The following is a 13,479-nucleotide window of genomic DNA, read 5'->3' as shown; positions in this document are numbered from 1 at the left end:
TGGTGGAGCATTTGGAATCTGATTGATTGATTGCTTCTGTGGACAGGTGCCTTTTATACAGGTAACGAGCTGAGATTAGGTGTACTCCCTTTAAGAGAGTGCTCCTAATCTCAGCTTGTTACCTGTATAAAAGACACCTGGGAGCCAGAAATCTTGCTGATTGATAGGGGATCAAATACTTTTTTCCCTCACTGTATGTTTATACCATGTGAAGAGCTGGTATTATTGTTTTATATAAACTGTATAATGTTTTATATTAATAATAGTATGCAGACCGAGCAAATTAGATTTATAAAGCTAGCATTTTGACTTCTGTTTGTTATGATAAGAGGAACACCAAAACAGATAAATAGCCCACAGTTGCCAGTTTGCTTAGTGTTTGTTTGTGGTTTCCTGTTCTTCTCTCAAGGCTGAAGATGTTACATTATAGTGATTGATTACCTCATTGTCCATTGTTAAAGAAAACTGTGAGATTGGGCAGTTTATATGCCACAACAGGAAAACACCTGCTTCCATGATGATCCCCCTCCTCAGGAAGACAACCACAAACATTACAAGGGTCAGGGACCTGACCTCAAGACAACAATTTGGGAAACTTGTGACTGGACCCTGCCTACAGAACCACATGTCATGGATTGTATAAAAGCTGTTAACTTCTGCTGTTCAGAGAGAGACTCCGCTCAGGTGGAGAGTTTCCATGTCAGGGCCTCTCAGGCCTGGCATGTAAAATAATGTCGTGGGCGGGGCATGATTGGCCATTAGCATTAATTGATCACTTATTATTTATTTACTTATTATCACTCTTTTTATTTAATTATTGTGTTGTGTACTGTGTTTATTATTCACGATTGTTTTATTTACGAAGTATGTTCTTTTTACTTCCTTATTGTTTCTATTTCTATGGTTAATTTGGTAATTCGGTTATTATTGGTTTCATTGATTAATTGCAGTGCCGCAGTGCCGCAGTGCCGCAGTGCCGCAAGTAAGTAAGGAACATGAGTTTTATTTATTCTATTCAGTCTTTTTCTTTGTTATTCTGGGTAGGGTTTTTAGTGTTGTTATGTTCCCATTTTATTAAAGGCATTTTAATATAGGGTTTTAGAATTACATGTATGCCAAATTCCTAAGGTTCTGTGCTAGTAGTCTTCATGCCCTGTTCTAGCTAAATATAATAAATTGTTACTTTTTGTGTGAACTTGCCTTCCGTGTGGTGGTGTTCTGGGGTCCGGTCAAGCCTGCCCGGGGAGAGAACTGATGGGGGTGAATGAGGTCCTCTCTCATTAAACAAAAGAGGTGGCGTGGTCGTGAGCGTGTCACCCCTACGCACCCCATAGGCAGTGACACTAAATACATTTATCCTCTGTGCATCAAGACTGGGTTCTTCACCCTGTCTGACTGCAAATTATCTGTTATATTCCATCTTTATTTTTTGTAGTTACAAAATGATTCCATGATTTCTTTTATCTCCAATTGTTTTTGTTCTATGTTTTAATTTCAGAGTACACTGAGACACTAAACTGCGTACATTTCAATAAAAACTGGAACAATTGAGGTGTTCTAAAAGTTTTGACTGGTAGTGTATAACCAGCAACAGCATCCGCATACCCTGAGGTTTTCCCCATTACTGAACAAGTCCTTCCCTTTTTAATATTATTTTTATTTCTTGGCAGATGCTCTTATCCTGGACGACTTACAAAATATAAGCACAATACAAAGTGCAAGAATACAGTTAAGTACAAGGCATCAACATTACAAATTCAACTTTACATTATATAATATAATATATTTAACCACTTCCAATTTATACAAGTAAATGCAATAATGAGGTCTTGCATCCTGGAAAGTAAAAGCTAAATGCAGTCAAGATGTTAAATCACAGTCAAGGGCTACGGTAAAGGAGCAAGGGGAAATCAAGAATACAAGTATTACTGACGTAAGAAGCATGATAAAATGTTGTAAAGTGCTATCTTGCAGGAGAGTAAGGGACTAATATTACAAGTACTGTCTGAAAAGATGTCTTGAGTAAGTGCCGGAAAGGAGGTCAAGTACTCTGCTGTTTTGACTTCGGTGGGAAGGTCGTTCCACCATTTATGGGCTAGGGATGAGAAGGAGCGGTTCTGGAGGAAGGAGAGTGGAGAGGAGGCAAAGTTAATCTTCTGGCACTGGAAGACCGCAGTGGTCTGGAGGGAATGTATGGGGAGACGAGGGACTGAAGGTAGCTTGGTTCAGTGTGGTCAGAAGAGGGAAAAGACCGGAAGATCTGGGTATCAACAGCATAGGAGTGGTAGGAGAAACCATGGGATGCGATGAGGGGGCCCAGGGAGTGAGTGTAGAGAGAGAACAGGAGGGGGCCCAGGATGGAGCCTTGGGTTACACCTGTGAGGAGAGGTTGGGGGGTGGATGAGGAACCTCGCCACGTCACTTGATAGGTCCGGTCGTTGAGGTAGGAGGAGTACCAGGTGAGAGCAGTTCCAGAGATTTCAATATTACAAGATGCCAGTGAAATTGATTGCTCCCAAGTACAATGAAATGAATCAAAGTTGTTTATTGCGCAGGCCACCTCTTTACAGATTCATTTTACATTAGGGCACATTAAATCAGTGTGGGATGAATGTACATTTATCAGATTTAGGATCAGTAAAATTGTAATAAAATGGCATACCTATCCGCAACTGCATTCTGATTAGCTTGACATTACAATTTAATGTGTAAGTTAAGTTCAGGTGAAAAGCACTGTTTTAAGTACTTAAGTACTGCAACCTTTGTTATCGGTGTTGGATGTAACTGCCCCTCCCTCATGTTCACTGTATATGAAAGTCAATGCAGTGTAAAGCAGAAAAAAAATTACTCTTGTACTCCGGGTTTCTACTTATCCAATTATGGATGTTTTCACATGAAGACCAATAACCATAATAATAAGCCATCTATGACCCAGCAGCCAGGAAACCTACTAGCAACCTACTGTTTCTACTAGCAAAGCAGGGACACATTTCATAGCTTGGCATGAGCTGGTCTCTTATCCTGGCTATGTTCTTTGTCAGCTTAAGCAGAGTTCCCAATGGTAGTTCCCAGCTGATCCTTTGCTCACCACACACCATAACTCCATGCATCTTCTAGGAGAGTTGGAGTGGCTCCAGCTGCATAACCCCCTCTGATTGGTGTATATTTGGATATTCCTTGTAAAAAGGGGAAAAACAACAGGAGGGGGGTGTACATCTTCGCACGTATTCTTGGGTACGTCAGATTAGTTTTAGCCTCCAGTTCATGTTGACAGAATATACTTTTGTGGCATATGTGAGACACAGCTGAAGTGTGGAAGATCTGTATGCTCTTGAGAAGTCAACTCAACATAACTGTCTCATATACATTTTGTCACTATAAACTCCAAAATGTAGCCACTGAGAAGCAGCAGTCTACTTAATCCCAGTCATGACAAACGTTTTTTCATTTTCCTCCAGGTGAGAGAACCTTTAGGTATTACTACTGAGAACCCAGAAGAGTAATCTCATTACATATACTTTTGCATTACCCTTGATTCATAGTCGCCGATTTTGCGGGGGCTCAAGGTCTTCAGCCCCCCCCACCCGAACATAAAGTAGCGGAATTTACACCCCCCCTGGAATTTTGATGAGTCACGTACTGGAGAAAAAAACGTCAGACTCCCCACCCGCTCTTACCAGAGAAAACACCGTCAGCACCCCCACCCCCACTCTTACCGGAGAAAACACTATCAGCAAACCCCCCCCCCCCCAGTCTTACCAGAGAAAACACCATCAGCCACTCCGCTCTTGCTAATTATTTTCTATGACAGAGGTCGTAGGGGTTTCGTCTTAGTAACTCAGCCCCCCCTGGGAATTTCAAAACTCAGCGCCTATGCCTTGATTGTGGGCATTTGTGGGATTTAGGAGATATACCTTAGGACAACAGAATAACCCTCAAAAACAGCTCTCTATGTATCTCTTCTTGGATGTTCAATGCTGAAAAGGGCTACTCTCTCTGTTTCAATGTGAGCGAACAGGGAAAAACTAAGTTTTTTGGGTGAGAACGGGTGAGATAAAAATCTCAAGAATGGTTGTTTGGAGGCCTACTGAGATGGTTGACATCTTATTAGGAAAGAAGAGAAAAAAAGGCTCCTCAGGATGAACAATAAAGGAGTGTTAAATTTCATTACGTGTTTGTAAGCTCCTTACAGGCCTTAGGGTCTCGTAGTCAAGCATTAGGACTGATTAATCCCTGTTTCCCTGATCCTAAGTTAGAAAGCTTTATACAAATTGGCCTCTGCACGGCTTCCTGCAAGAAGAAGTCTTAGTATGGATCAGTTACTTCTGCCGACACAAGCCCACGTAGCTGACGCCTGGTTCACCCACCTTTCTACGGTAGTCTTCTGGAGAACCATGCTGGAATGTATGAAAAACTCCATCCAGAGCCTGTTCTCTATCAGATGGGCGAATCTCAAAGCCTGGGGCAAGGATTTTTTCAAACGCAATGGCTTGTTAACTCTTTCTGTATTATCTGTGGTGGGAGGATGCCTGTTGGGATTTTTGCTGAGGGATATGAACCTGTCTGACCAGGTAAGTTGCAGAGAAGAAGAAAACATGAACTTAATTTATAGCACAAAAGAGGAGGTTAGGGGAATAAGTAAGCATAAGGATAAAGAAGTGGGGTAGTGGTAAGGGCTTCAGACTTGTAACCAGAGGCTTAAATCTGAGGTTATGCCATGGCTTCTGATATATGCACAGAAGTACACTAGCTTGATTGCCCCTGGAGGAAAAAAAAAGTATAAATGTATACCTACAAGTTGCTTTGGATAAAAGCATTAGACAAATATGTAAGATAGAAAATCTAATTCCCCCTTTACCAACATGAGGCTTTCAGACAATGACTGAGACTCAAATGGTACAGTCTTTTAGTTTTCTTAGATTTTTTAATGTCCATTTTAGATTGTGGGCAACAGTAGTTTGCTCTGTTGCAAAAGAACACAACACAGGCTGGGTGAGTACAGGATATACTTGATCCGAACCAGCCAAGACAAAGATTCAGTTCTGTGTCACTAAAAATAGTAGAGAATACAGAATGCAGGATATCAATGCACTGTTGCACCTTAGAGAAGTCTTTCCCAGCAAACTGAAAGTAAATTACTTGGGAAGGAGAGGATGGGTGTTCCCCAAGAAGGCAGTATACCAGGATTCCTCTTTGTGTTGTAGTTCCTCACTGATATTCCTCAATGCCTGTCTTTGTATGCAAAGCAAATCTTGAACTATAATTGTCAAATTGTAGATCGGTATCAAATTGACTATATTTTTCTTCTCTGAGTAGATGACTGAGTGTTTAAACAGTACTCCACAGCAACCGCCTCATGGTTTTATCTTCTCCTCTGAACAAACCACTGAGTAAATAGGTGATTACCCTGGCCATTGTGTTATTATATCAGCTGGTTTTCATCTGTAGACAGTCTCTAAACAATGAAATTGTTTGACTTGCGTTTTGGTGTTTGGCATATTATAGTGTGGATGCCTATGGATAATAAATAATCCATTCCTAAATAATATTCCTGAACCTTTATGCAAGGGAGTTAATGTCAGAAAAATAAACAAAAATGCCCACTGAAAAAAGCTAAAATAAAACCACACATTACAACTGGACGAGATGGAAAATACTAATACCTGTTTAATACTTCTTAGCACAGTTCCAGTTGTCACTCTATGGATTCAGGTGGGTTAAAGTGCTCTAAGTTTTTTTGTATAATTAGCAGTAAACTACCATACTTTAATCCCTGTTTTCACTGAATGAATTAAGCAGTTTAAGAGTGATTAACACTGATAGAAGGTTTGCAGTTAACCCTTTATTGTCCAATGCAGGGATAACACTGAAGTCTATACAGCATGGATGGCTGGCTAGATCAGTTACTTCTCTGTATTATCAATTATCAACCGCATAGCATGTGCAGCTGGAGATTAAAGTAATGTAATGATCTGAGATTGAGTTCTTCTGAGTTACTTATATTGAATGCTTTAGACCGCAGACTCCTTAAGCAGGAACAGCACAAAAATTCTACACTGCATGCAGCGGTGAGATTTGTATATAATTCAACATGAACACTCACCTATGGACAATGAAAATAAAGTTTTGATCACTCTCCTGTTCTCATTAAATTATGAATGTGGAAAACCTTGGTTTTCTTTTTCAAATTAATTAAGATTGCTATACTGCTCCATCTGAAAGAATTAACCAGAATCTGTCAAAACACTGTTCCTGTATAGGGAGAAAACAGACGATGTGAATCTGGGATCATTATATTACTAGCAACCAAATGATAGGTCCAATCCTCTAATTTGTAAATGTTCCTATGTTCTATATTTATGCACCGGAGGATTGTCTGTTCAATGTTAAAAATGTTAGTTAGTTTTGTTCGTCAGATTGTGATCCAAGCATTTTAAACTGCTGAGACTGTTAGTTGTTTCTAAATACCTGCATAGTATTTTTATATTTTAGGTTTTGCCTTAATGTTTTCAATCTGAATATGCACCTAGTTTTGATTAAATAAAAAAAAACATAAATACCTTTACCTTTGTGAAGCATAATAAAACATATTGCCAATCTAGAATAAATAGTGATATTTCAGAAGTTGATTGGTACTCTGTAACTATAAATCTAATTTACCAGGTATGGATTTCATGATCTTTGAATGAAAGTCTGCAAAGGCAATTGAACTTTCCCCATGTCAGAGAGGGGAAAAAATTATCTGAAAAATAATATTCCAAGACTAGGTTAAGATGTACACTGAGGACCAAGTTTCCAATGCAAGGTTTTATTTACCCAAAACGTAAGGGTGTCTGCATTGTCTGGTATAACTTGTAGTAGATGCTACTGGTGGCTCAGATAGAAAGTTAATTTACCATCTCTATCAGTTGCTTAAAGAACTGAAAGTTTGCAGGCATATTTGGAAACATTTAAGAATGAGACCAAAAGATTATTTGATCTCAGGCTTTGAGATTTCAGATAAATGATGCAAGTATTTATTAAATTCCAGGTAAAAATGCCAAATTGTCAAATATCAATGTCTTAATGTCTAGATTGGTGCCTTTAAACTTTTACAACAGGAAACAAAAATATTGAAGAACTGAAAAACAGTAGTAACCACAAACACAATTGTATCTGGTGTTTTATCTGGTTTTCAGAGACTTGTTGAAATCCTTTGACCATGAACTGCCTAAGTAGCAGACCTGTAATCCCTGCATTGCAACTTTCATCAGCCTAAAATACTTGCATTAAATGACTCCTGTTCTGAGTAATCAAATAATCAAACAGAACACAGCATTGCTCCTCACTGCACTGTAGTGAGTCCTGATGATCCAAACTTCAGTTATCCCACATTCAGCTTTATCCGACACAGGCACAGTGTTGTGCTGCGCACACATGCATCTGTGAACGTTGCTTCATTTGTTAATCTGTGCTAGAGATTTATTATTATTTATTTCATGGCAGACGCCCTTATCCAGGGTGATACAGAGTTCAAAAACATAAAACATTACAAATTCAAATTTACATAATAGTGAAATTCAAAGCATAATACATTTTACAAGTTCCAATTTACACAAGTGAATACAATATGAGGTCTTACATCCTGGATTGTAAAAGCAGAGTGCAGACAAGATGTTAGGTCACAGGCCTAACATCATAGCATAGGGCATAGGGGAAATCAAAATAATACAATTACTAGTAACGCAAGGAAATAAGTATGATAAAACATTGTAAAGTGCTATCTTACAGGAGAGTAAAGGACTAAATTACAAGTACTGTCTGAAAAGATGTGTTTTGAGTAAGCGCCAGAAGGAGGTCAAGCACTCTGCTGTTTTGACTTCAATGGGAAGATTGTTCCACCACTTAGGGGCCAGGGATGAGAAGGATCAGCTCTGGAGGAAGGGGACTAGAGAGGAGGCAGAGTTAGTCTTCTGGCACCGCAAGACCCCAGTGGTCTGGAGGGGATGTATGGGGAGACGAGGGTCTGAAGGTAGCTTGGTGTCGTGTGGTCGAGACAGCGGTAGGTGAGGGTCAGTGTCTTGAACTGAATGCGTGCCGGTATCGGGAGCCAGTGGAGGGAGCAGAACAGTGGATTAGCATGTGCAAATTGGGGCAGAGAGAATACAAGGCGAGAGTGCATCCAGGCGGAGATAGCAGACAAGCAGGAAGAGATGAGAGAGGGGATAAGACAGGAAGATCTGGGCATCATCTGTGTAGAAGTGGTAGGAGAAACTATGAGATGCGATGAGGGGGCCCAGGGAGCGAGTATAGAGAGAGAACAGGAGGGGGCCCAGGATGGAGCCTTGGGGTAAGCCTGTAAGGAGAGGTTGGGGGGTGGATGAGTAACTTCACCAGGTCACTTGATAGGTCTGGTTGTTGAGGTAGGCGGAGAACCAGGTGAGAGCAGTTCCAGAGATTCCAAGGTCAGATTCCAGAGACAGGTCTTTGAGAGGAAGGGGAGTAGGGAGACAGGGCGGTAGTTCTGAGGAGAGGTGGGGTCAATGGTAGGTTTCTTGAGCAGTGGGATAACAGCACCTTGTTTAAATGCAGAGGGGAAACAGCCAGAGAGGAGTGAGGAGTTGAGGAGGGAGGAGATGAAGGGGATTTATGTTTGTACTGTTTGTAGGCTACATACAGTACTGTGATTGTGCTTTATTTTTCTGATTGCATTTTCCCCTTTAATTTTTGTTTGAGGAACATGGCAAGTAAAAAGAGAAAAAGTGCTTCTTTCAACTGACCAAAAACTCAAAGCCTTAAAGAGACAAAGGCGAGTCCATGCAAAAAATTGCATCCGACTTCAGTTAGTTGGTGAGTGGAAGAGGAAAAGTGAGTTGTGGTACATTTTGTCATACTGTATACATTTTGCTTGAGATCAATTTAAAATCCAGTTCAGTTTACTTGATTGAAATGTATTTCTTCAAAAAAGTTCTGTATTCTATTATGTTAGTTGTACTGTATAATAATCATGTTTATTACTTATTTCATACTTATACTGCACTTGCATTTAGTCTGTGATTTTTTTTATCCCCCACCACCCCCCGTTTCTGCATTATCCTATATTTTCTGTAATCCAACCACTTATCGGTTCATTTAGGTAGGATAATATTTTTGTATAGGCCACTTTTAATTGTGGTTAATGCAGAAGCTTAAAAACTATTTAACTACTGTAGCCTAATGAAAAACATTTGCACATCCAGATAAATACTGCCAGTTAAGCTTTAACAATAGCATGATTACATGATTTAGTTTCATTTTGGTGTGATATCTCTTTCAACCAGACCAGACTGCGGTCTGCGGCAATTATTATTTATCATTATAATACAATGACTATTCAAAATGATGGTCCATGACTGTAAACACCATACAGTACACAGAAGTGTGATGATTCCAAAGTGTAATCGTATATCAAGGTAATGTGGTACTCTACTGTGATTTTACAGGTGCTTTGGGCTTTACAATATTTTCTATAGTAATGTAATCTGTATGCACATCAGATCAGAAGTACCATTGGTTAAGTTTTGTTGTTGAAGTTTTGTTATGTTTTGTACTAGTATTAAAAGTAATGTAATTTGTCCAGTTTTTGTAAATATCGGTACACTCAAAAAATACTATTGTATGGAATAATAATAATAATAACTTTTTTTTATAGAGTACTTAAAACAAGTTTCCAGAATACTACACGCAGACAAAGCAAAACTAATCTAAAATTCACAAGGCAAAGGAAGCTCACCTAAAGACTTTTCTAAACACTAGGAATATAAATATTATTTACAGTAATAGTGACAATGATAATATAATATTTATATGTAGGGCTTTAGCTTTTTTAGCTTTTTTTTTGGCTTGGAAAAGGTTTTGAACAGGGTGAGACATAATTAGGGGACTTCTGTTTAGCAAGCAATGCATTTAACAACAGGTGCACATTACAAATTGAAATAAGGTCCAGATATACAAGGCTAAACCATTGCATACTTCCAAAAGAAAGTACATTGCACAGCTTAGTATATTTTCATGAGCATGGGTTTTCTAAAAATGTATTCAGATATTTAATAAGAACATAAGAAAGTTTACAAACGAGAAGAGGCCATTCGCCCCATCTTGCTTGTTTGGTGTCCATTATTAACTAATTGATCCAAGGATCCTATCCAGTCTGATTTTAAATGTTCCCAAATTTTCAGCTTCTGCCACATCGCTGGGGAGTTTGTTCAGATTGTGACGACTCTCTGTGTGAAGAAGTGTCTCCTGTTTTCTGTCTTGAATGCCTTGAAAGACCAATTTCCAATACCCCATTGATAGGGTGGGGTAGGCTATTAACTTCCTAGTACTTGAGTTGGGTCCCTAGCTGTTCCTTGGAGGTTTTCTTACTTCAGCCAACTAAAAAGAGTTAGAGAAACTTTAATGTTTCTGTACCCCAGTATGCACCCTGTAATGTATTGACATGCTAGATAGAGTACAATGTAATGGATCAAATTAAATAACACAGAGGATGTTTGGATACATTTAACAAACATGATTGTATATTAAATATTCAGTATATTGTATATGGCATATTTATTTTGACAAATCCTGATTCAAGTGTTTATGAAATGGACGGTCATTAAAGTGAGAATAAGAAGTCCATATAGGCAGTAACAATGTAGCATAGGCATAATATTATAAATCATGTAGGAGATGCCCTTCACACAACATATTCATTTCAAATACTGATATTAGAAGTCATTCAAAGATGAAAGAAGCAGGGAGAGGAAGGCTGAAAATACAAAGTACAAACACAGCAATTGTGTTTGGACGGTTGGGTCAAAATTAAGTTTAGAATTTTGTATTCACAGTTACAGGAAAAGAATGAGGGAGTAGCTCGATCGTGGGTTCCGGTTGTGTGCAGATAAATTGCAGATACCTGCACAAGGTTTTAACAGAAGAAGTAAGAAGATGCACTATCTAAGTCAGGTGCGTTTGCTAAATACACCCAATATCTAATTACAGGTAGTTTTGAAAGATGCAGCAGTTCAATATTTGATCTGCACCATTTGTGGAAAATGGGGGCACTTTTCCAAATCAGACCAGACATTACAGGAAGGCCCAATGTACATGTCAAACTCAGGACAGATATGGGAGTTTCATTTATAGCAGAGGGGAGCTTGTTAGGTGAGTGCACTAAATGGCTATAGATAAGCCATGTGGGTTGTCTACGTCACTTTTGTAAGTGTATTCTCAGATGCAGTGGTCTTCTGTAAAGCTCACTGGGTCACGATCTCAATAATCTTAATACACTCTAGGATAATAGTGAGTGCAGCTATTTTGTGTGTGCTTTACCAGATCTATGATATAAAGCCTCGCTACCATAAAAAACACATGGTGCATAGTTTGTCATTCAGTCTCACTTCATATGCAAGTATGTAACATTGAGGACCGTTCATAATGAAAGAAAATCCCTTCTTTCCTTTCTCGACAGGCAAAAATATATTTCTCCTTCCCAGGAGAACTTCTTATGCGGATGCTGAAAATGCTCATTCTTCCACTTATCACATCGAGGTAAGATAAACAGACTTTCTTAATTTTGTTTCTGTTTAAAAACCATATGATGGAAGATAGTCAAAAAAGGTACAGAGTGATAAACAAGTATCTTTAAAAAAAAAAAGACAAATACTAATTAAATTTTTTTTTGCTAATACTGTAATAATACTGTGAACCAGATTACATTTTTCACCAAGTTACTTAAAACATTTGGGCTAGAGGTACTACAGTAATGCACATGTTTTAAACCTCCTAAATGTTAGGTGACATGTACTAAACAAGCACAATGACTTTTGCGTGATTTAAATTAATGTTTTGTGGAAATAATTACTCTTTGACTTTAAGTAGTTGTTCAATATTTAATTATTGGAGTTTCTGCAAAAAGATGCAAAAATGGTTTGAAGATTTTACAAACATTGTTATACCATTTATTAAAATGAGATCTACTAAAGCTGTCAGCCATAGTGACACTTACAATAGCATCAGTTAGTGAAGATCTTGTGAAGGCAATGTAGGAAAAACACTGTTACCATAATAAAATAAAAGGAACAAATAGGGAACAGGTATAGTCTTACTAGCCACACAATTATTGAGCTATTGGATGGTCTAAAAGTTGACCTGGAGCCTGCCATCTAGAGGTTATCTGCCCTGCATTGTTTTGCCTCCACGTCTTTTCAGGGGACTGTGGCAGCAGTTGTTGGGCACCTCCCAGTCTGATTTCTCCTATGCATTACCAGTTGTGCTTCATGCTTTTTTGAGATGAATGCATAAATTAATATTCTTCCCTAAAAGCATGCTTGACCTATGTGCCTTTAAAACATGTTTTGAATCTCAGGTATCCCCAATGTGTAAGCAGCAATAGACACATGCACCTTTAATACCTCCCATTTATTCTGAGAATAACACCCATTCCATTAATGTATGTCCAGCTGATTTGTTATTCAAACAGAATAATCACGTCATAGCAAAATACCATGGGTCAGTCCATGACTGCTTTATTTTTAAGAACAGTCAAATATTAAACCAGCTGAAAGAAATATGGAAATGGTTGGCTATTAGATAAGTATACCTGCTTTAAATAGTTAACAAATACACAGATCTTAAGAACAAATCAAAACCCTTTCACACTGTAATTTCAGCCTTTGCACTCGCTTTGCTTTACATTTTCAATACTATGAGATATTGGATGAATTAATTATTATTAATTAATCCAACTTCACCTACATGGAGGAGCGCAATAGCCAGGCACATATAAGGAGCAAGGTGGTGATTATTGAATGACCCTTCAGTCTGCTCAAGACCATGCTGGAGCAGTGTAGTCGGCTATGCATTCAATGCATTCAATATGCATTGGATTTGGTTGTGGGTCATTGTTACACTTTGAAACAACGACATCAGTAAGTAATGGTCATTACAAACAGGCCACATGCCTGTAATTCATGTCTACCGACAAAACTGTGACAAAATCATCTGAAGTACATTGAGGAGAAGTAGGGTACTGGTTTATTTTGGAGAGTAAATGAAAGATAAGTAAGTTTATTTGTTTTCTTGTCCATTACTTAAAGCTTGATGTCGAGTCTATCTGCTATGGATGCCAGGGCGTGTGGCAGAATGGGATTAATCACGATCACTTACTACCTCTGGACTACTTTCATGGCTGTCATCGTCGGCATCATCTTGGTGTTGGCCATCCACCCAGGCAAAGGCACAGAGAAACAAGGCAACCGAGTGGGCGGGGGACCAGTCATGACCTCTGCAGATGCACTGCTCGACCTCATCAGGTACCCTTATGGAGAAAAACAAGCAATACACATACTGCATTACTTTAAATCAACACTGGTCTTCATAAAAGACTCTGTTTTCAATGCATTTGAGGGGAAGAGTCTATTTAGGTGGATTTCTGTGGATTATATAGGCGAAGGGATGCATCCAGATTGATAAGGATTA

The 13,479-nt window shown here is 38.7% G+C and overlaps 1 protein-coding gene across 2 annotated transcripts in view; it reads left to right on the top strand.

The window, feature by feature from the left end:
* LOC136718253 (excitatory amino acid transporter 5) overlaps positions 1–13,479 on the top strand; it is a 49,051-nt gene that overhangs the window by 22,497 nt on the left and 13,075 nt on the right. The window contains exons 2-4 of one of the 2 annotated variants that reach the window (XM_066695922.1): positions 10,848–10,965; positions 11,471–11,550; positions 13,098–13,313. In XM_066695922.1, coding sequence (XP_066552019.1) covers positions 10,948–10,965; positions 11,471–11,550; positions 13,098–13,313 — 314 coding nt within the window. In that variant the 5' untranslated portion in view covers positions 10,848–10,947. Of the gene's footprint in view, positions 1–4,324; positions 4,572–10,847; positions 10,966–11,470; positions 11,551–13,097; positions 13,314–13,479 lie in introns of those variants that run through there. The other variant, XM_066695921.1, reaches the window with a different exon arrangement.

Source organism: Amia ocellicauda, chromosome 22 (genome assembly GCF_036373705.1).
Source record: "Amia ocellicauda isolate fAmiCal2 chromosome 22, fAmiCal2.hap1, whole genome shotgun sequence".
In the NCBI taxonomy this organism is placed as follows: Eukaryota; Metazoa; Chordata; class Actinopteri; order Amiiformes; family Amiidae; genus Amia; species Amia ocellicauda.
Note: the sequence above shows the minus strand (reverse complement) of the source record. Positions and strands in the feature narration are given on the sequence as shown.